This window comes from Prunus avium, chromosome 5 (assembly GCF_965620075.1).
Source record: "Prunus avium chromosome 5, drPruAviu1.hap1.1, whole genome shotgun sequence".
Classification (NCBI taxonomy): domain Eukaryota; kingdom Viridiplantae; phylum Streptophyta; class Magnoliopsida; order Rosales; family Rosaceae; genus Prunus; species Prunus avium.
In genome coordinates this window covers 14,341,409-14,365,065 of record NC_142288.1, presented here as the reverse complement: position 1 = coordinate 14,365,065, position 23,657 = coordinate 14,341,409, and the positions used below count along the sequence as shown (strand labels likewise).

General features: G+C 41.0%; 2 protein-coding genes across 3 annotated transcripts; both read left to right on the top strand.

The window, feature by feature from the left end:
* The first annotated feature begins 8,142 nt into the window (after positions 1-8,142).
* LOC148294374 (cinnamoyl-CoA reductase 1-like) lies at positions 8,143-10,203 on the top strand. Of its 2 annotated transcripts, none has more exons than XM_088253423.1 (6): positions 8,143-8,382; positions 8,609-8,778; positions 9,011-9,193; positions 9,289-9,451; positions 9,548-9,740; positions 9,866-10,203. In XM_088253423.1, the coding sequence occupies exons 1-6, from the start codon at positions 8,265-8,267 to the stop codon at positions 9,993-9,995; spliced, it is 957 nt and encodes a 318-aa protein (XP_088109549.1). In that variant the 5' UTR covers positions 8,143-8,264; the 3' UTR covers positions 9,996-10,203. The 2 variants fall into 2 exon arrangements, with proteins under 2 accessions (XP_088109549.1, XP_088109548.1); XM_088253422.1 differs by having other exon boundaries at positions 9,863-10,203.
* A 75-nt stretch (positions 10,204-10,278) lies between these two features.
* LOC148294373 (uncharacterized) lies at positions 10,279-10,948 on the top strand. Its single transcript, XM_088253726.1, has 2 exons — positions 10,279-10,829; positions 10,933-10,948. The coding sequence occupies exons 1-2, from the start codon at positions 10,279-10,281 to the stop codon at positions 10,946-10,948; spliced, it is 567 nt and encodes a 188-aa protein (XP_088109852.1).
* The last annotated feature ends 12,709 nt before the right edge of the window (positions 10,949-23,657 follow it).

Genomic DNA, 23,657 nt, shown 5'->3' with positions numbered 1-23,657 from the left:
ATTTTACAAAAAATGACATTTTTGAAATTAAGGATCAAGTTTTGGCTATTTTTGATAAATTCTCCTCAACCGGTGTCGCTATGTCCACCGATCACGTTTCAACCGATGACAATCACAATCAAGGTCCTAGATCACAAGGGCACAAGAGTTCAGGAAGGGGGCGTGGGCGAGGCCGGAATTGGAACCGAGATAGCAACGGCTGGAATCACAGTTGTGACAATCAAAACCAAGGCTGGCAGTCCAGGCTTGACCATGGCAGCCGAGAGGGAGCACAACCATTTCGTGACACTTCCCAACGATCCATGGGTTGGAACCCAAATTATGAAAGCAGACAAAATTTTGGACAAAATAGTCGGGCCAACTACACTCACAGCCGACCTAGTTTCAGTCATCATAATGAGCAACCTCAATTCATCACACGTGGTCCATTATCTGATGGCAAACCACCTCTCTTGCCGACACCCATACCTGGCTTTGATGTTATTTGTCAGTTTTGTAATAAACAGGGACATGTCTCGCGAGATTGTCCTGAACGTGGGAATTATGCATATACAGCAGAAGCCACAAAAGCCAATCCCAATGATAATACAAGTTGGTGTCTAGATTCAGGGGCTACTCACCACATGACAGCAAATCTCTCTGCCCTTCCGTATGCTCAGCCATATACAAGTACAGACACGATTATTGTTGGTAATGGAAATCATTTGGCTATCACACATGTTGGAAAAACTGGTCTACCCACTACACATACATGTTTAGCACTCAATGAAGTATTATGTGTTCCTGCTATAAGGAAAAATCTTATTAGCATTCGTCGATTTTATCGGGATAATGATTGCTTCTTTGAAATGAATGCTAATGGTTTTCGTGTCAAGGACAACAAGACGGGGAAGGTACTTCTTACTGGCAATAGTTCTGGTGGATTATATCATCTCAATGCAGCGCCAAATGTTACCAACAAAATCGTGTTCTACGGGTAAAGGACGACACAAGACGTGTGGCATGCTCGCCTTGGACATCCCTCTCACCCAATTTTTCAAACTCTTTTGAATAAATATCATTTACCTCCTAATGGTAATGTTGCTAATAATAAAGTTTGTCATGTTTGCCCTATGGGAAAGTCCTGTAAGCTTCCTTTTCAATACAGAAGCTCACATGCCTTGCATCCGTTTGATTTGTTACATCTTGACTTGTGAGGGCCAGCACCAATTGCCTCAAATTTTGGTTATCGATATTACTTATTCATTGTCGATGATCACACTCGATTCGTATGGTTCTATCCACTTGTGAGGAAATCTGATTGCTTTGCCAAGTTTGTCACATTTAAACGAATTATTGAAAATCGGTTCAACTGCAAGATAAAGGGATTACAAATAGACGGCGGTGGAGAATTCACAAGTCGGGTATTCATGAATTTTTTAAGTGATCATGGGATAACTCATCAAATTTCATGCCCCTACACACCCCAACAAAATGGTGTTGTAGAAAGAAAGCATAGGCATATTGTTGAAATGGGGTTATGCTTGTTGGCTCAGTCCTATCTTCCAAAAAGTTTTTGGTTAGAAGCTTTCTCTACGGCAGTTTTTCTCATCAATAGATTGCCCTCCTCAACACTTGGACACATGTCACCCTATGAGAAGCTTCTTCAACGTCCGCCTGATTATTGCTTTCTTAAAAGTTTTGGGTGTGTCTGTTTCCCTCATATGGTTCCTTACAACACCAACAAATTATCATTTAAATCAATTAAATGTGTATTTATTGGATATGATGATCACTACAAAGGTTATCGTTGTTTATATGTGATTTCTGGTCGGGTCTATATTTCTCGCCATGTGACCTTCAATGAGACCAATTTTCCGTACCATGACCAGCACAATCCATGGCCCAACTCCATTGGATCTACCACATTTAATCAATTTCCAGCACTACATGCACCAAGCCTATCGTCAGCACAGACTGAGCCCAATTTAATGCCACCTGCTGATGAGCCCAAGGCTGCTGCCAACCACCAAGGTGTTGAGCCAAATCCATCCAATACACCTAGTTATGTGGATGAGTCCAGACATACTTCTACATCTAATGGACCTGCTCCCGTTCGGCCCACTGTTTCAGACCAGTCCACTCACTCACCACTTCACCCGATACCTATGCAATCTCTTGATGCCTCTCCGACATCAAACACTACAGACAGCCCATCACCACCACCTACTAGATACAAAAGTGTTAATAAACTTGTCTATGGATCCACTAACCACCCATTACCTCATGCCCTCACTGCAAGCATTGCTTCCTGTTGCATTCCTAAAAGGACACAAATTAATGTGCAAACAACCAATTAAAAATACCCGCAAGTGCACGAATCTAATGAAGTATAGATTATGTAAGTACGGGGTCGATCCCACGAAGAACTTGTCGGTTTCCTATAAGTTCTAATTTGAGTACGTAAAGAACACTAATTTTACACAACACACAAACACAATACAAATTGGAAACTAAAAATGAAGTAAGGAAGATAAAAGAAATGAAACAACACAAGAAAACAAAGAAAAACACAAACAGCACTTTCTATCACCCGTTTATCACCATTTGGACAGATTCGTTTCTCTGTTTTTCAGTTTCGACCTCTGTCCAGTTTTTGACCTATAACTTTCCAACCGTTTATCCAAAATTCACGTTCTTTATACGGTTGGAATCAGCACAGAAAATTCAAGAACACAACGCGGACCAAAAGTCCAAAACAATTACGGAAACAAACAAAATTCAGTGACAAAGACACAAAACGTGTCAAACACGCAACTCACACACACATTGGGGGGGTTTTTTGATTTGGTTCAAGTGACCTATTTCTATTGCATGAAAGTAAATGGACTTTGAATTTAAATGTGAATGGCAGAGATGAATTATCAAAATGTGAAATTAAAATGTAACAAACACTAGGGTTTCGGAATCCACCCTAAACAATTCTACCCATGTTCATGGATACTCAAGTGATGAACTCTAAATGTATTGATGAAGATGTTCGCAATCAAGACCATGGGTCGTGGCTCAAGACGCATTGATTCTCTCTAATATACGTAAAGTGCATGGTTCGTGCTACAATACTTGTGCCCTCCTCATAACCGAACCTAGGTATGGTTCGTACTTCGATTCGATTGCAAGGAAAACCCATTAAGTTCAAAGAGAATATGAACATCACAAGAACCCTAATAGCATGGTGTTTACATTAGGTATTCAAGAAACCAATTCACATGGATGGTTCTTACTCCATCCATCTATTGCTTAGGAAAACATGAAGATACATATAATCCCAACAACCTCAAGAAGCATGCTTTCAAAGGTAATCAATCAAGGAAAACACACATCAAGGATAGATTAATTTGGTGAATTGGAATTCATCAATTGTTGTCAAGAAACCAATTCACATGATGCTCACTTAAACAAGTTCAATCATTTGTTGCTAATTAGAAATTGTGTTCTTGGTTATCTTACACAACTTCTCAACTTTAGCTACATGCATACAACCTAAGGTGATTAAGCAAAGGAAGCAAACACATATCATAAAATTCAATTAGTGAATGGGGTTCATCAACAACATCTAGAAATTCATACACTCAAGCATCAAAACAATAAGGTAATCATGTTTAGGGCTTCAACTAAGCCCTAGCTATGGAGTTTAGTTGCTCATACTTATTCCAAATACAAACTCGAAATATAACTAGAAGGAGTTTACAGATTTGGAAATGATGAAAGCTTGAAGTCTTCAATGGTGGAAGTCTTCTCCTTTCTTCCTTGGCTGCACCTCCTTCTCCTTCCTTGCTCTTAGCTCCCCAAAAGCTGCTCTCAAGTTGTGTAGAATGTGGAATAGCCTGATTTCCCACGATCAAAAGGCTCCCAATATCAGATTGCAATTTTGACTTCTCCTCCCTCTCTCCTCCTTTCCAGCTTTTACCTTTTAATATAAAACTACCACCTTTGATAAAGCCTTAGCCCATTGTCCCCTTGCCATGATGGAGCTTTGACTTCACAAAGATGCCAAAAGCTCAGAAAATATCTATTTTACAAATGTAATTCCTTGTTACCAAGAGTTATGGTAACAAGAAGTTAAGATGACACAAGGGAGGTAAAAGCTGGCCAAATCCGGATTTCCAGAACTGTGGTAACATGATGGATTGGTTGCTATCTTTATATTCCCCTCAATTGTCACTCCTAAGGACCTTGATCTTCCTTCCTGTCAGGTTCTCTACTTCTTCCTTCCACACCTTGAATTTTGTGAAGACCTCGGATTTCTCCTTCATGAAATAGACCCAAACCTTCCTAGAAAAATCATCCAAGAAAGTAACATAGTAGCGAGATCCACCCAATAACTTAACTGGCGCGGGCCCCCACACATCCGAGTGAATATAGTCAAGCACTCTCGTGCTCATCTTTTCCTTGTCTTGCAGCTTGAATGTCACTTTCGACTGCTTCCCCATGGTACAATACTTGCAGAACTTAAGTTTGCAACTGTGCACGCCCTTTAGAGGCTTCCGTTTGTGCAACTCTTGCATGGCTCGCTCACTCATGTGCCCTAGCCTCAAATGCCAAAGCTAAGTATCATCTTCTAAGTTCTTCTTGGTAGATATAGCTGCTCCACCGGTCACTGTTATACCACATAGTCGATACAGGGCAGTTAGGTTGAATCTCCCATTTCATAATCACGAGTGAACCCTTCGAAACTATGAGCTTTCCTCCCATACACTTGTACGAATAACCATTCTTGTCAAAAGTACCCAGGGAGATGAGATTCTTCTTCAGCTTAGGTATATACCTAACCATACCCAATGTTCTAACCATGCCATCATGCATCTTCACCTTGATTGTACATGTTCCTTCGACTCTACAAACTGAGCCGTCCCCCATCATAACTTCGCCGCCATTGTCCATCTCATATGTGTCAAACCAAGACTTGTTTGAACACATGTGATACGAGCACTCGGAATCCAAAATCCAATCAGAAGCAGAAACCCTGGAAGTAATAGCAAGTGCATCAGTATTAACAATTCTATTAGTAAGTAAAAGCTCACCGTCGCTCTCTTCCGCGACCCCGGCTTCATCCGACTTCTTCCCTTTGTTTCTCTTCTCTCGCCATGTAGGGCAATTCTTCTTCCAATGATCCTTTGACCCACACTCGAAACAACCATCTTTCACCTTGGATTTTGACCTTCCCTTATTGCTCTTCTTGCCCTCATGCTTGCTCGATATACCTCTCTCTCCGAACTTGACCACAAGACCTTCACTTTGAGAGACTCCACTGGAGCGTTGAACCATTCTGTCATGCATCAAGATGTCTTGCATGACCTTTTCATACTTCAAGGTTCCCTTCCCGAACATAAGCGTCGTGCGAAAGTGTTTATAAGAAGGTGGCAGGGATGTCAACAACATCACGGCCTTGTCTTCCGACTTATAAACCTCATCCATTCTCTGCAAGTCAGTAATACACCTATTAAAGGCGCTCACGTGCTCCATCATGCTTGTGCCCTCCTCCATCTTAAGAGAGTGAAGCTCTTTCTTCAAGAAAAGCTTGTTGGACAATGATTTTGACGCAAACATCTCTTCTAGCTTTTCCCATGTTTGCTTTGCGGTGTCTTCCATCGCATTACACAACACCTTATCGGTTAGATGTTGTTCGATGGATCCTCTAGCAAGCTCGTCTAGGTCATCCCACTCTGCATCTGTCATGGTTACCAGCTTCTTTTCCTTGTCTTCCAAAACTTTGTTGAGACCCTGCTGCTTAAGAACATGCTTCATTCTTCTTTGCCAAAGCGTGAAGTTCTCCTTGCCGGTGAATGGCTTTAACTCCACCTTTGTGCTTGATACCCATTGTGACTTAGTACCAGAACATTCTTCGTCCTTGTCACCTGCCATCTTCAACACACCGCCGCTCTTAAAGTTATAAGAGCACTTGGGCATAAACCAACGCCCGCCACAACCGCGACTCTGATACCACTTGTTGTGCGAAAACACTTCCAAGACCTTGTCGTTGATGGACTACGCAACAATCACAACACAAGCTACACAAAGATAAATTGCACACGAAACGACAATAGTAAACACACACAAGAACACACAAGAATTTATAGAGGTTCAGCGTTGTGCCTACGTCCTCTCCGGTGATCCCCGAGAAAATTCACTAGTATGAGAAAAATCCCTTTGGTTACAATAAAGAACTCCCTTTGATCTCTCTCTCTCTCTCTCTCTCTCTAGATCTCTTTTTCTCTCACCCTAGGTTTGTATATCTTAAATCTCTACTAAACCCTAGTCTAAAGTACCTATTTATATGTATAGGCCTTTAGCACGATCATACAAGGAATAGGAAACTAAAAAACCTCCCAAAAATAGGCCAAAAACTGACCTAGGAAATCGCGACCCGCTCGAGCGCATGCAGGTTCCGCTCGAGCGCCTGCATGCTGGGCTACTTCCTTATTTCCTTCATTTAGTCGAGCCAACTCCAACAAAATCTACCTACACAACAACACAATTATTTCCCAAGAGTTCAGCAAGCACAAGGAATAAACCACACACCAATTAGCAAAAGTTTCAATGGGCTTCAGGCTCCCATGTTGTTGAGTATTGTAGAAAACAAAAAAGGTTCTTGAGTCAATCGAATGCCTCTCTTTCATTCTTTCAACTTTCATCTCTCTTCTGCTTTGGATTTTCTCATACTCTCTCCCTCATCTCTCTCCTCTCTGATCCATTAACTGCCCAAAAACACCACACCCTCAAGCGACCCCAATCGCTCAATGACTAGAACATATCCTCTTGCTTCTCAGCCACCATCACGCAACCTAGACGCACCTAGCAACCCAGATCCTCTTACAATTATGGAATCTGTAGTAAGCATGGTTTTGGTATTTATGTCGCAGACTTTTGCTGTAGCCGGAGAGAGAAAGCGGTTGTGGTTTAGGTGGTGTTGGGAATGGAGTGGTGGTGGCGAGTTTGGTTTTGAGTTTGGAGGTGGTTATAGTCTTAGTGTAAAATTGGGGGAGGAGAAATTTTTTTATTTTATTTTTAAAATTCCATTTATATATTGAATTTGAATATTTTACAATCAATTACAGCTTTTTAAAATTAATTTTAAATGTTTTTTTTAATATTTAACGGAATTGGGATGAAAGGGATCACATTGACTAACAAATACAAACACAAGAGTTAAATTGGCCAAACTTATCCCTTTTCCTTATGACATGTGTCATTTTCTTTATACTTAAAATAATGTCATTAATATATCAAACAACCTACCTTTTGTTTTCCATATTTATCCTTATTTTATGTATTGACTTTAATATTTACTTCAATTCTTTCAATCTTTTTTTACAACTTTCTCTCTCTTCGAATAATCACAGACTTGCAACCCCAAATCTAACCCTCACTCTCGTCATTTTGAGTGAGCCAGACTTCACACCCGAAACAACATGACATCTCCCACAAAAACAAAAAATAAAAATCATTTTGTTTATTTCTCAAATTAAAGTTTGTAACTTTAAGGTGAGATTTTTAAATTTGGGCTGGGTTGTTGTTGTTGTTGGTGCTTGGTGATGGTCGTCAAACCCAAATTTAGTATAATGGCCAATGCTTACCATGGCCTTGAGGGTGTTCTTACCGTAGCCAAAACTTGCATGGGCTAGGTTTTGTTTGAAGAAAGATTGGGGGAAGAGAGAAAAAGAGGGAGAGAGACGGAAGAGAGTATGGGGAGGTGGTGAGGAGAGGGTGGGGTGTGGATGGGTTGCGCTAAGGAGATGGTGGGGGAGATGGAGGTGCTGGGCTTTAGGGAAGAAGATGGGGACAACTTGAGATAGGTTTTTCACGATTTTTTTTTAATATTTAATAAATTAATATAATAATTTTTTACTAAGTAGTAAGAAAGCTATAAAAAAAAATTAATAAATTAAAGTCAAGTCAATACATCAAATAAGGATAAATATGAAAAACAAAAGTTAGATTGTTTGATATAATAATGGCATTGTTTTAAGTGTAAAGAAATTGACATATGTCATGAGAGAACCGGAGAAGGCTCAAAAAAGAAGGTTGCTAGCATTATCCTTATCTAAATTTGTGTGGTGTAGACTCTTGCAAGAATATTTATAAATGTAAAACCAGTGTGCGGAGTCAACGAGGCAAAAAAGCAATTCAGAAGGAAAAAACAGCATTAAGTAGTTGTACATAGATAGATAGATTGAATGAAGGGAAACAAGAAGACATAGCAGCTAATAATACATTGATTATAGATGGCGGGTGAGAAAGAAAAAGTATGCGTGACTGGGGCTGGAGGATTTGTAGCCTCTTGGGTCGTCAACCTTCTTCTCTCAAAGGACTATGTTGTTCATGGAACAGTCAGACAGCCAGGTCACTCAGCTCATCACTCTCTGTCTCTCTTCTCTTCTCTTCTCTTATCTCTTCTCTTACTTGGTTTTATTTTATTTTTCCTCAGTCATATTAATTCATTAATAGTTATGATTGGAAAAATATCAGCACATATTATATAAAATTATTGTGGGTTTAACGTAGATTTTATAGGTAAATTGCATACCTTGTCAAAAAATAAATGAAAACTAAATGTATTGATGTGTAGGGGCGAGCAAGTATGCTCACTTGAACAAGCTTGAGAAAGCATCAGAGAACTTGAAACTTTTCAAGGCAGATTTGTTGGACTACGATTCTCTGCGTTTGGCTGTTGAAGGATGCAGTGGAGTCTTTCATGTTGCCAGTCCTGCTGTTCTTAGTGTTACAGATCCTGATCAGGCAAGAATATATTATATAACATTAATCAATTTTCTTACAATATAAATCCCTTGTTATATTTATTTAGACCTCAAAATATATAAATTATGCTGTTTTTATTAATTAATATAGTTCAAGCTGTCCTGCTTCGGCAGGGTGCTTCAGATCAGCGGAGATAATAATTCAAAATTTGTTCTCTCAGATGGATATATATGTTTTGAAATAAATAAATATATACATAAATGTTGTGCAGGAGCTTCTTGAACCGGCTTTTAAGGGAACGCTTAATGTACTTAAGGCTTGCGTCGAAGCCAAAGTGAAGAGAGTTGTTGTTGTGTCCTCCATAGCTGCTATTGTTATGAACCCTGACTGGCCTAAGGGTCAAGTCAAGGACGAGACCTGTTGGTCTGTTCCTGAATATATGAAAACGACCAAGGTAATTGTCCATTTTGACTTATATTTGGGGGAAGAAGGACTTTACTTTCCATTTTGACTTTATGCTGAAGCCAGACCATTAATTTTGTGTTCCAGAAATGGTACTATCTTTCAAAAACAGAAGCAGAAAGCCAGGCTTTGGAGTTTGGAAAAAGAAATGAACTTGAGGTTGTAACTGTTTGTCCTTCTAATGTTTTGGGGCCAATTTTACAATCCACGTTGAATACAAGTAGCTCTCTGCTAGTTGCGACTGTAAAAGGTATCTATATCTACTTAGCTATAGCATATGACATTTGTTTCAAATCAATTTATATGCATATATAAATTGAGATTGCAAGTCTGAGAGTCTGTGTAGGTGGGCTTGAGTCATTGGAATACAATTACTGGACTTTCGTGGATGTTCGTGATTTAGCAGAAGCACTGCTTCTTGTATACAACAAGTCTGAGGCCGGAGAGAGATACATATGCACATCGCACGAGATGGGTGCAGTGGAGGTGGTGGAGAAGTACTTGAGGCCTGCATATCCTAACTACAACTATCCCAACAAGTAAGTTTTTCTTACCCTCCAATAATTAGTTTAGTTGGTCTTTTTCTTCATCTTTCAGTTTGTGCGCCTTAACCATCCATGTTGATGTTTACTGAGATGCCTTGCCCTTGTATTGGTATTAGCAGCCTTACCCACACAGAGGAAGAGCACTTGAGTTCGGAAAAATTGCAGAGGTTGGGTTGGACTTTCCGGCCTGTGGATGAAACTCTTATTGATTCCATTGAAAGCTACCGGAAGGCTGGAATTGTGGACTAGAAAAAGTTCACATGTTTATTGTATCTTCCCTATCATCATATGCACAATGAAGATAATAATTTCGCTTAATAAGTGTATGATCTGAAGAGAACACTGAAGGACAGCCATTGTCTAGCCATGATTCAAGGCGTCATGACCATGATTTGCTGTTATTTACATACCACTTATGGACCTTTATTTTAGCCTATCATAAATTACTTGTTACTTCTCTCTCACCTCAAACCTCCTTTTCTACATGGTATCAGAGCCTAGCAGTAGCTAGCGCTCAAATCGATCCTAACCTATGACCAACCCTGAAGACACTCCTTTATCTTCTTCTGTTAACTCTCATCACGACAAATCAACCACAAATACAACTTTTCCTGGCAACATGCCTCCGATCCCAACTTCATTCAACATCTCTCATCTTTTCACCACACCAATGGACAAAAATAATTACCTTTCTTGGAGATCTCAGTTTATGGATGTCCTAGAACTTCATGATCTAGAAGATGTCATCGCATATGATACCCGTCCTCCGAAGAAGCACGCTGATGGAACACCAAATCCAGCCTACTCAAAGGACAAGTTGGTCCTGAGTTGGATTAAAGCAACTGCATCCTCAACTATCAAAACTCTTCTCATCCCATGCACAACGGCTCACGAAGCCTGGGATCTACTTGAGCGAAGGCTTTCTCCATTATCCAAGACTTATCTTCGTACCTTGCGGGATCAAATCCGCACTCTCAAAAGAAACTCAGACAAACCCGTTGCCAACTATCTGATGCACGCCAAATCACTCTTTGACTCCCTCACAGCAGCCGGTACAACAATGTCGGATGAAGAATTCATTGAGTACATCTCGGATGGAATCGAACATGAATATAAAGAGTTCATTACATCACTTCATCTCAGGCCCAAACTTACCTTTGATGAATTTTTTGATCTGGTTGTACAGGAAGAACAACTATTAAAACGGATGAACTCCACGTCTCTCTCAACCGGGAGAATTTATAAAAAATAACCAAAACTTGACTCCCAATTTTAAAAATGTCAGTTTTTGTAAAATATTTCAAATATAGCAAAAAACTCACCTAAATAGACACAAATGCCCTCAAATTTAAAACCCACATAAACCTAAAAAATAAAACCCTATTAGATTGGGAATCTTTGCACATACGTTTGCAGACGTATTGCTACCCTATAAGTGCAGTTCTTCCTTGGTTCTTCATTTAGTTTCTTCTTCGTCTATTGTTCTTACTATATTATATTACATGTAGGGTAGACATCCAAAAACAATTGAAAAACAACAATTGTTTTTTTTTTTTTTTTGTTGAATCAAATAGAAAATTTTATACAGTGAATCTGAATTGTGAAGCATAATAAGCCAGACTTTTTCCATTCACATCAAGATAAAAGTTTTCTCTGTCTACATATTACTACACTTTAAACTTCCTTATGGTTTTTAATTCCCTTTTATATTTAATTTGCATTTTAGGTATTAATAGGGAGTTTTAATTACAATTATGGCAGTTAATGAAATGCTTGGAATATATTATAAATAAAATATAAAGTCTGATGATAGCGATGTAAAAACATAGGAATACTATAACCGCTTATATCTTACTGGTCATTTAAGTATAAAATTGGGTTTTGCACATAGATTTATAGAATTATATGTCTAGGAAGTAGAAATTGTAGGGACTTATATTGGACAAACCCTAAATTTTATTAAGAAACCACAAAAGGGCACAACAATACAACAAAAAGCAAAAATCCAACCAACTAAGCTCAGCAATAAGAATATAAATTTTTTAGTCGAAAAAGTTGGGAATACTGATATCATGATTTGATTTTTCTTTGGCCTACAAATCAATTCTTTTATGTGGAAAATTCTTTTGACTTTGTCACTCAGATTTTTCTTTGGCCTACAAATCAATTCTTTTATGTGGAAAATTCTTTTGACTTTGTCACTCAAATTGAACAAATATGTTTGTGTGGCTTTTGAAAGGCAACGTGATGTGTGGGATGGGCTGCCAATTTTGAAACTTATTAGCTTCTTTGAGAAGCCAGTGCAGCATTTATACGTGTGGGGAACACTTGGCGGATTGGTCCATCAGAGAAGACAAAATAATGGTGTCATTCGGACAGACTTGCGCAATTGATCCGGCAACGAGTCTTTCAGTCATTTGCCAGGTTGGTCCCTTCAGCCTCGTTTGTTTCGGAAGATTGTCTTGGCATGAACTATGCTCAGAAATTGTCTTGGCTTGAATTGGCTTAAGTTGAATAACACTTATCCGGTGTTTGGTGATGCTTGGATTGGGACTAAGTTTAAATTGACTAATATCAATAAATAGGATGATATATTTCAACTTCTGTTCTTCTATACAAACGTGGGTTAAAAATATTCCAAAATTTTATTTAATAAGGTTTATTTTTTAGGTTTATACGGGTTTTAAATTTGAGGGCATTTGTGTCTATTTATGTGAGGTTTTTGCTATATTTGAAATATTTTACAAAAAATGACATTTTTGAAATTAAGGATCAAGTTTTGGCTATTTTTGATAAATTCTCCTCAACCGGTGTCGCTATGTCCACCGATCACGTTTCAACCGATGACAATCACAATCAAGGTCCTAGATCACAAGGGCACAAGAGTTCAGGAAGGGGGCGTGGGCGAGGCCGGAATTGGAACCGAGATAGCAACGGCTGGAATCACAGTTGTGACAATCAAAACCAAGGCTGGCAGTCCAGGCTTGACCATGGCAGCCGAGAGGGAGCACAACCATTTCGTGACACTTCCCAACGATCCATGGGTTGGAACCCAAATTATGAAAGCAGACAAAATTTTGGACAAAATAGTCGGGCCAACTACACTCACAGCCGACCTAGTTTCAGTCATCATAATGAGCAACCTCAATTCATCACACGTGGTCCATTATCTGATGGCAAACCACCTCTCTTGCCGACACCCATACCTGGCTTTGATGTTATTTGTCAGTTTTGTAATAAACAGGGACATGTCTCGCGAGATTGTCCTGAACGTGGGAATTATGCATATACAGCAGAAGCCACAAAAGCCAATCCCAATGATAATACAAGTTGGTGTCTAGATTCAGGGGCTACTCACCACATGACAGCAAATCTCTCTGCCCTTCCGTATGCTCAGCCATATACAAGTACAGACACGATTATTGTTGGTAATGGAAATCATTTGGCTATCACACATGTTGGAAAAACTGGTCTACCCACTACACATACATGTTTAGCACTCAATGAAGTATTATGTGTTCCTGCTATAAGGAAAAATCTTATTAGCATTCGTCGATTTTATCGGGATAATGATTGCTTCTTTGAAATGAATGCTAATGGTTTTCGTGTCAAGGACAACAAGACGGGGAAGGTACTTCTTACTGGCAATAGTTCTGGTGGATTATATCATCTCAATGCAGCGCCAAATGTTACCAACAAAATCGTGTTCTACGGGTAAAGGACGACACAAGACGTGTGGCATGCTCGCCTTGGACATCCCTCTCACCCAATTTTTCAAACTCTTTTGAATAAATATCATTTACCTCCTAATGGTAATGTTGCTAATAATAAAGTTTGTCATGTTTGCCCTATGGGAAAGTCCTGTAAGCTTCCTTTTCAATACAGAAGCTCACATGCCTTGCATCCGTTTGATTTGTTACATCTTGACTTGTGAGGGCCAGCACCAATTGCCTCAAATTTTGGTTATCGATATTACTTATTCATTGTCGATGATCACACTCGATTCGTATGGTTCTATCCACTTGTGAGGAAATCTGATTGCTTTGCCAAGTTTGTCACATTTAAACGAATTATTGAAAATCGGTTCAACTGCAAGATAAAGGGATTACAAATAGACGGCGGTGGAGAATTCACAAGTCGGGTATTCATGAATTTTTTAAGTGATCATGGGATAACTCATCAAATTTCATGCCCCTACACACCCCAACAAAATGGTGTTGTAGAAAGAAAGCATAGGCATATTGTTGAAATGGGGTTATGCTTGTTGGCTCAGTCCTATCTTCCAAAAAGTTTTTGGTTAGAAGCTTTCTCTACGGCAGTTTTTCTCATCAATAGATTGCCCTCCTCAACACTTGGACACATTGTTGTGAAAAATGGACAAACACTTTCACTCACTCCCCTAATGATCTTGTTGTTGATGGACTTTGTGACACACACAATGATGGATGAATCACACACACACACACTTGAGACAACAACCAAGCACAAAGTGACACAAGAATTTATAGAGGTTCAGCAATTGCCTACATCCTCTTGGTGATCCCCTTGAGAAATTCACTTCATGAAAGAATAAGTTACAACTTTGGTTTTACACAGAAAAACCCCCTTAGAACTCTATTCTCTCCCCAAGCTCTCTTTTCTCTCACACCCCTTGCTCAACACTTTGATGCACTTGTGAACACTCTCACAACCCTTGGTGTTTCCCTCCTTGGTGTCTAGACTCTCAAGACCCCAACTCAGCTCCTAACTTGAACTGATTGCTCTCCCTCACGTTCTCCCTTGGTGAGTTAACCTCCTTTGAACACAATAGCTTCCAGCTACTTGACCACCTTGAGATTAACCACACATTTAGTTCCTGCTTCAGCCACTTCCTCTTATTCAACTTGTTTTCTCCCTTGTGTTATCTTACTTCATCCCATTACCTACACAAGCCAATGGACACAAGATAAGGCACCATCTTGTCATCCACGTTCCTTCCTTTAGTCTCCCACTTAGACTAAAGATCAGATCATGCAAGTAAACAACTCCCACTTCAGCCACCTTCCACTACACCAGAAAATAGAGAGTGAATCTTTCAAAGCAAGACAAACAATTGGCAATGAGTGCTCTCCCAACTATCCAGCAGGTAGTCAACCCTCTTTTACCTCAGAAGTGACCCACTAAGCCTCTGAAATCTTGTGGAAAGCGATAGCCCTCGAAAACACAGTTGAAAACACGTAAGAAAACGTCACAGCACGATTTGGGCGACCGGTCGCCAGGAACTGGCGACCGGTCGCTTTTGGGCAGAGTCGAAACACATTGAATCTGTGCTAGGGCGACCGGTCGCAAATAGCTGGCGACCGGTCGCTCGTCATTTTCGATTCAGACATTGAACCTGCTTCAAAACGACCGGTCGCCCAAACCTTGCGACCGGTCGCTGCCTCCATCACTTGCAACCTTAATGTGAGTCAAATTTCCAACAATCTCTACCTTGGCGAACCATTAATCACCCCGTGAACCATTGTTGACTTCTAGAACCTCTTCAACCTCTTAGAAACCGTTCTAGTAATTTCCAAGAGCTCCACCATGGCAATACACCTCTTGCCTCAATGCACCTTTGGTGGAAGGTGCTCCACCCAAGCCTAAACTTGAGTAACATGGACCTCTTGTGCAGAAAAGAGTTCCCCCTTGCCAAATTCATTGCTCCTTGCCTCCTTGGAACCTTGAATCTTGGACTTCCCTTGATATGCAAACCACATACCAAACCTTTGTTCACTAAATCCCCATTTAGCACCTCTTGCTCTTGGATTTAAGAACACATTTCTTTTCATCAATGCACTTCTCCAACTTTCCCGCTTCATGCTCCCTATAGCACTCCGAAATGTGGTTGGATCTTCTTGGTCCATCCATCCAAAACCTAGGGAAGGTTTGATGGATTCCTTGGGCCCGGACCTTGCAATTGATGATGACTCCACCTCAAGTAGAACCCCTTTGTGAGTTTGTTGTTGTTGCCCTCCTTCTTCAGCCCTTGTGTCAAGCTCCACCTCAAATGGAGTCCCTTCCATGACCACCTTGGCAAGAAGCTTCTCTTCAACAACATCCTCCCCATCATTTCTTATCTTGACTTCACTTTCTGCAGCTTTGAAATCAAGCACCTTTGATGATGAACCGTTAGTCATACAACCTTGACTAACCTTCCTTGCCCAACATCTCTTGAGCACACTTGCAGCTACATCATGTTGGACCGGCTCCTTGACTTTAAGATTTGTTGCTTGCTCTTCCTTGGTACAAATCTCTGCACCACCCAAGAGCTTGTATGTGTTGTTTGGTTGAATCTCCCCCCTCATAACCACCACAGAACCTTGTGTGACCATGAACTTCCCTCCTTTGGCCTTGTAAGAGCAACCTTCTCTATCCAAAGAACCAAGAGAGACTAGATTCGTTCTTAGTGCAGGTACAAACCTTACCTCACTAAGAGTCCAAACTTCACCACCTTGCAACTTGATCTTCACAGTCCCTATGCCCAAAACTGCACATGTAGTTTTGTCTCCCAACATAATCTTGCATGCATCCTTATCCTCATATGTGTCAAACATCAACTTATTTGCACACACATGATATGAGCACCCGGAATCTAAAATCCAACTTGAAGAAGAATTCTTACACGAAGAACTTGCCATGACTTCCCCGTTACTCTCCTCCGTAACCGTCAAGAGTTCATCACATGTGTCCTCATCACACACGTGGACTGAACTTCCAGCTTTCTTCATCTTGTTCAGCTTCTCCTTCCATACCGGACAATCTCGTCTCCAATGATCCATAGATCCACACTCGAAGCACCCTTCATTGTCCTTGGACTTAGTATTCCTTTTGCTGCCCTTGCCTTCTTGCTTGCTTGAACGCCTCCCTGCGAACAAGCCAGCTTCTTGAGAGTTCTCCTCCGAACGTTGAGACATCCTGTGATGCGTCATCACATCTTGCACCACCTCCTCAAAATTCAAAGTACTCTTCCCGAACATAAGTGTAGTTCGGAAGTGCTTATAAGACGGAGGCAAGGATGTTAGAAACATGAGTGCCTTATCCTCCGTATTATACAACACATCCATTCTTTGCAAGTCAGCAACACATCTATTGAAGCTGCTCAAATGCTCCATTAGATTACCTTCCTCCGCCATCCGAAGATTTAGGAGTTCCTCCTTGAGGAAGAGCTTGTTGGACAGCGACTTCCCTGCAAACATCTCTTCGAGCTTCTCCCATGTTTGCTTCGCTGTGTCCTTCATCACGTTGATGAGCACCTCATCGGAGATGAAGTTCTCGATGGCTCCTCTAGCCAACTCATCTAGCACACCCCACTCCGCATCTGTCATGGTAACCGGCTTCTTCTCTTTGCCTTCCAAGACAACACTGAGATTTTGTTGTGTAAGGGCTGACTTCATCCTCCTTTGCCAAAGTGTGAAGTTCTCCTTCCCTGTGAAAGGCTTCAACTCCACCTTCATGCTGACAGATTGTGGTAGCCTCTGATGCATAGAGCTACTTCCACCTTCAGCTTCCTTGTCACTTGCCATCTTCAACACACTAGCACTTGCTGCTCCAACACAGCTCTGATACCACTTGTTGTGAAAAATGGACAAACACTTTCACTCACTCCCCTAATGATCTTGTTGTTGATGGACTTTGTGACACACACAATGATGGATGAATCACACACACACACACTTGAGACAACAACCAAGCACAAAGTGACACAAGAATTTATAGAGGTTCAGCAATTGCCTACATCCTCTTGGTGATCCCCTTGAGAAATTCACTTCATGAAAGAATAAGTTACAACTTTGGTTTTACACAGAAAAACCCCCTTAGAACTCTATTCTCTCCCCAAGCTCTCTTTTCTCTCACACCCCTTGCTCAACACTTTGATGCACTTGTGAACACTCTCACAACCCTTGGTGTTTCCCTCCTTGGTGTCTAGACTCTCAAGACCCCAACTCAGCTCCTAACTTGAACTGATTGCTCTCCCTCACGTTCTCCCTTGGTGAGTTAACCTCCTTTGAACACAATAGCTTCCAGCTACTTGACCACCTTGAGATTAACCACACATTTAGTTCCTGCTTCAGCCACTTCCTCTTATTCAACTTGTTTTCTCCCTTGTGTTATCTTACTTCATCCCATTACCTACACAAGCCAATGGACACAAGATAAGGCACCATCTTGTCATCCACGTTCCTTCCTTTAGTCTCCCACTTAGACTAAAGATCAGATCATGCAAGTAAACAACTCCCACTTCAGCCACCTTCCACTACACCAGAAAATAGAGAGTGAATCTTTCAAAGCAAGACAAACAATTGGCAATGAGTGCTCTCCCAACTATCCAGCAGGTAGTCAACCCTCTTTTACCTCAGAAGTGACCCACTAAGCCTCTGAAATCTTGTGGAAAGCGATAGCCCTCGAAAACACAGTTGAAAACACGTAAGAAAACGTCACAGCACGATTTGGGCGACCGGTCGCCAGGAACTGGCGACCGGTCGCTTTTGGGCAGAGTCGAAACACATTGAATCTGTGCTAGGGCGACCGGTCGCAAATAGCTGGCGACCGGTCGCTCGTCATTTTCGATTCAGACATTGAACCTGCTTCAAAACGACCGGTCGCCCAAACCTTGCGACCGGTCGCTGCCTCCATCACTTGCAACCTTAATGTGAGTCAAATTTCCAACACACATGTCACCCTATGAGAAGCTTCTTCAACGTCCGCCTGATTATTGCTTTCTTAAAAGTTTTGGGTGTGTCTGTTTCCCTCATATGGTTCCTTACAACACCAACAAATTATCATTTAAATCAATTAAATGTGTATTTATTGGATATGATGATCACTACAAAGGTTATCGTTGTTTATATGTGATTTCTGGTCGGGTCTATATTTCTCGCCATGTGACCTTCAATGAGACCAATTTTCCGTACCATGACCAGCACAATCCATGGCCCAACTCCATTGGATCTACCACATTTAATCAATTTCCAGCACTACATGCACCAAGCCTATCGTCAGCACAGACTGAGCCCAATTTAATGCCACCTGCTGATGAGCCCAAGGCTGCTGCCAACCACCAAGGTGTTGAGCCAAATCCATCCAATACACCTAGTTATGTGGATGAGTCCAGACATACTTCTACATCTAATGGACCTGCTCCCGTTCGGCCCACTGTTTCAGACCAGTCCACTCACTCACCACTTCACCCGATACCTATGCAATCTCTTGATGCCTCTCCGACATCAAACACTACAGACAGCCCATCACCACCACCTACTAGATACAAAAGTGTTAATAAACTTGTCTATGGATCCACTAACCACCCATTACCTCATGCCCTCACTGCAAGCATTGCTTCCTGTTGCATTCCTAAAAGGACACAAATTAATGTGCAAACAACCAATTAAAAATACCCGCAAGTGCACGAATCTAATGAAGTATAGATTATGTAAGTACGGGGTCGATCCCACGAAGAACTTGTCGGTTTCCTATAAGTTCTAATTTGAGTACGTAAAGAACACTAATTTTACACAACACACAAACACAATACAAATTGGAAACTAAAAATGAAGTAAGGAAGATAAAAGAAATGAAACAACACAAGAAAACAAAGAAAAACACAAACAGCACTTTCTATCACCCGTTTATCACCATTTGGACAGATTCGTTTCTCTGTTTTTCAGTTTCGACCTCTGTCCAGTTTTTGACCTATAACTTTCCAACCGTTTATCCAAAATTCACGTTCTTTATACGGTTGGAATCAGCACAGAAAATTCAAGAACACAACGCGGACCAAAAGTCCAAAACAATTACGGAAACAAACAAAATTCAGTGACAAAGACACAAAACGTGTCAAACACGCAACTCACACACACATTGGGGGGGTTTTTTGATTTGGTTCAAGTGACCTATTTCTATTGCATGAAAGTAAATGGACTTTGAATTTAAATGTGAATGGCAGAGATGAATTATCAAAATGTGAAATTAAAATGTAACAAACACTAGGGTTTCGGAATCCACCCTAAACAATTCTACCCATGTTCATGGATACTCAAGTGATGAACTCTAAATGTATTGATGAAGATGTTCGCAATCAAGACCATGGGTCGTGGCTCAAGACGCATTGATTCTCTCTAATATACGTAAAGTGCATGGTTCGTGCTACAATACTTGTGCCCTCCTCATAACCGAACCTAGGTATGGTTCGTACTTCGATTCGATTGCAAGGAAAACCCATTAAGTTCAAAGAGAATATGAACATCACAAGAACCCTAATAGCATGGTGTTTACATTAGGTATTCAAGAAACCAATTCACATGGATGGTTCTTACTCCATCCATCTATTGCTTAGGAAAACATGAAGATACATATAATCCCAACAACCTCAAGAAGCATGCTTTCAAAGGTAATCAATCAAGGAAAACACACATCAAGGATAGATTAATTTGGTGAATTGGAATTCATCAATTGTTGTCAAGAAACCAATTCACATGATGCTCACTTAAACAAGTTCAATCATTTGTTGCTAATTAGAAATTGTGTTCTTGGTTATCTTACACAACTTCTCAACTTTAGCTACATGCATACAACCTAAGGTGATTAAGCAAAGGAAGCAAACACATATCATAAAATTCAATTAGTGAATGGGGTTCATCAACAACATCTAGAAATTCATACACTCAAGCATCAAAACAATAAGGTAATCATGTTTAGGGCTTCAACTAAGCCCTAGCTATGGAGTTTAGTTGCTCATACTTATTCCAAATACAAACTCGAAATATAACTAGAAGGAGTTTACAGATTTGGAAATGATGAAAGCTTGAAGTCTTCAATGGTGGAAGTCTTCTCCTTTCTTCCTTGGCTGCACCTCCTTCTCCTTCCTTGCTCTTAGCTCCCCAAAAGCTGCTCTCAAGTTGTGTAGAATGTGGAATAGCCTGATTTCCCACGATCAAAAGGCTCCCAATATCAGATTGCAATTTTGACTTCTCCTCCCTCTCTCCTCCTTTCCAGCTTTTACCTTTTAATATAAAACTACCACCTTTGATAAAGCCTTAGCCCATTGTCCCCTTGCCATGATGGAGCTTTGACTTCACAAAGATGCCAAAAGCTCAGAAAATATCTATTTTACAAATGTAATTCCTTGTTACCAAGAGTTATGGTAACAAGAAGTTAAGATGACACAAGGGAGGTAAAAGCTGGCCAAATCCGGATTTCCAGAACTGTGGTAACATGATGGATTGGTTGCTATCTTTATATTCCCCTCAATTGTCACTCCTAAGGACCTTGATCTTCCTTCCTGTCAGGTTCTCTACTTCTTCCTTCCACACCTTGAATTTTGTGAAGACCTCGGATTTCTCCTTCATGAAATAGACCCAAACCTTCCTAGAAAAATCATCCAAGAAAGTAACATAGTAGCGAGATCCACCCAATAACTTAACTGGCGCGGGCCCCCACACATCCGAGTGAATATAGTCAAGCACTCTCGTGCTCATCTTTTCCTTGTCTTGCAGCTTGAATGTCACTTTCGACTGCTTCCCCATGGTACAATACTTGCAGAACTTAAGTTTGCAACTGTGCACGCCCTTTAGAGGCTTCCGTTTGTGCAACTCTTGCATGGCTCGCTCACTCATGTGCCCTAGCCTCAAATGCCAAAGCTAAGTATCATCTTCTAAGTTCTTCTTGGTAGATATAGCTGCTCCACCGGTCACTGTTATACCACATAGTCGATACAGGGCAGTTAGGTTGAATCTCCCATTTCATAATCACGAGTGAACCCTTCGAAACTATGAGCTTTCCTCCCATACACTTGTACGAATAACCATTCTTGTCAAAAGTACCCAGGGAGATGAGATTCTTCTTCAGCTTAGGTATATACCTAACCATACCCAATGTTCTAACCATGCCATCATGCATCTTCACCTTGATTGTACATGTTCCTTCGACTCTACAAACTGAGCCGTCCCCCATCATAACTTCGCCGCCATTGTCCATCTCATATGTGTCAAACCAAGACTTGTTTGAACACATGTGATACGAGCACTCGGAATCCAAAATCCAATCAGAAGCAGAAACCCTGGAAGTAATAGCAAGTGCATCAGTATTAACAATTCTATTAGTAAGTAAAAGCTCACCGTCGCTCTCTTCCGCGACCCCGGCTTCATCCGACTTCTTCCCTTTGTTTCTCTTCTCTCGCCATGTAGGGCAATTCTTCTTCCAATGATCCTTTGACCCACACTCGAAACAACCATCTTTCACCTTGGATTTTGACCTTCCCTTATTGCTCTTCTTGCCCTCATGCTTGCTCGATATACCTCTCTCTCCGAACTTGACCACAAGACCTTCACTTTGAGAGACTCCACTGGAGCGTTGAACCATTCTGTCATGCATCAAGATGTCTTGCATGACCTTTTCATACTTCAAGGTTCCCTTCCCGAACATAAGCGTCGTGCGAAAGTGTTTATAAGAAGGTGGCAGAGATGTCAACAACATCACGGCCTTGTCTTCCGACTTATAAACCTCATCCATTCTCTGCAAGTCAGTAATACACCTATTAAAGGCGCTCACGTGCTCCATCATGCTTGTGCCCTCCTCCATCTTAAGAGAGTGAAGCTCTTTCTTCAAGAAAAGCTTGTTGGACAATGATTTTGACGCAAACATCTCTTCTAGCTTTTCCCATGTTTGCTTTGCGGTGTCTTCCATCGCATTACACAACACCTTATCGGTTAGATGTTGTTCGATGGATCCTCTAGCAAGCTCGTCTAGGTCATCCCACTCTGCATCTGTCATGGTTACCAGCTTCTTTTCCTTGTCTTCCAAAACTTTGTTGAGACCCTGCTGCTTAAGAACATGCTTCATTCTTCTTTGCCAAAGCGTGAAGTTCTCCTTGCCGGTGAATGGCTTTAACTCCACCTTTGTGCTTGATACCCATTGTGACTTAGTACCAGAACATTCTTCGTCCTTGTCACCTGCCATCTTCAACACACCGCCGCTCTTAAAGTTATAAGAGCACTTGGGCATAAACCAACGCCCGCCACAACCGCGACTCTGATACCACTTGTTGTGCGAAAACACTTCCAAGACCTTGTCGTTGATGGACTACGCAACAATCACAACACAAGCTACACAAAGATAAATTGCACACGAAACGACAATAGTAAACACACACAAGAACACACAAGAATTTATAGAGGTTCAGCGTTGTGCCTACGTCCTCTCCGGTGATCCCCGAGAAAATTCACTAGTATGAGAAAAATCCCTTTGGTTACAATAAAGAACTCCCTTTGATCTCTCTCTCTCTCTCTCTCTCTCTAGATCTCTTTTTCTCTCACCCTAGGTTTGTATATCTTAAATCTCTACTAAACCCTAGTCTAAAGTACCTATTTATATGTATAGGCCTTTAGCACGATCATACAAGGAATAGGAAACTAAAAAACCTCCCAAAAATAGGCCAAAAACTGACCTAGGAAATCGCGACCCGCTCGAGCGCATGCAGGTTCCGCTCGAACGCCTGCATGCTGGGCTACTTCCTTATTTCCTTCATTTAGTCGAGCCAACTCCAACAAAATCTACCTACACAACAACACAATTATTTCCCAAGAGTTCAGCAAGCACAAGGAATAAACCACACACCAATTAGCAAAAGTTTCAATGGGCTTCAGGCTCCCATGTTGTTGAGTATTGTAGAAAACAAAAAAGGTTCTTGAGTCAATCGAATGCCTCTCTTTCATTCTTTCAACTTTCATCTCTCTTCTGCTTTGGATTTTCTCATACTCTCTCCCTCATCTCTCTCCTCTCTGATCCATTAACTGCCCAAAAACACCACACCCTCAAGCGACCCCAATCGCTCAATGACTAGAACATATCCTCTTGCTTCTCAGCCACCATCACGCAACCTAGACGCACCTAGCA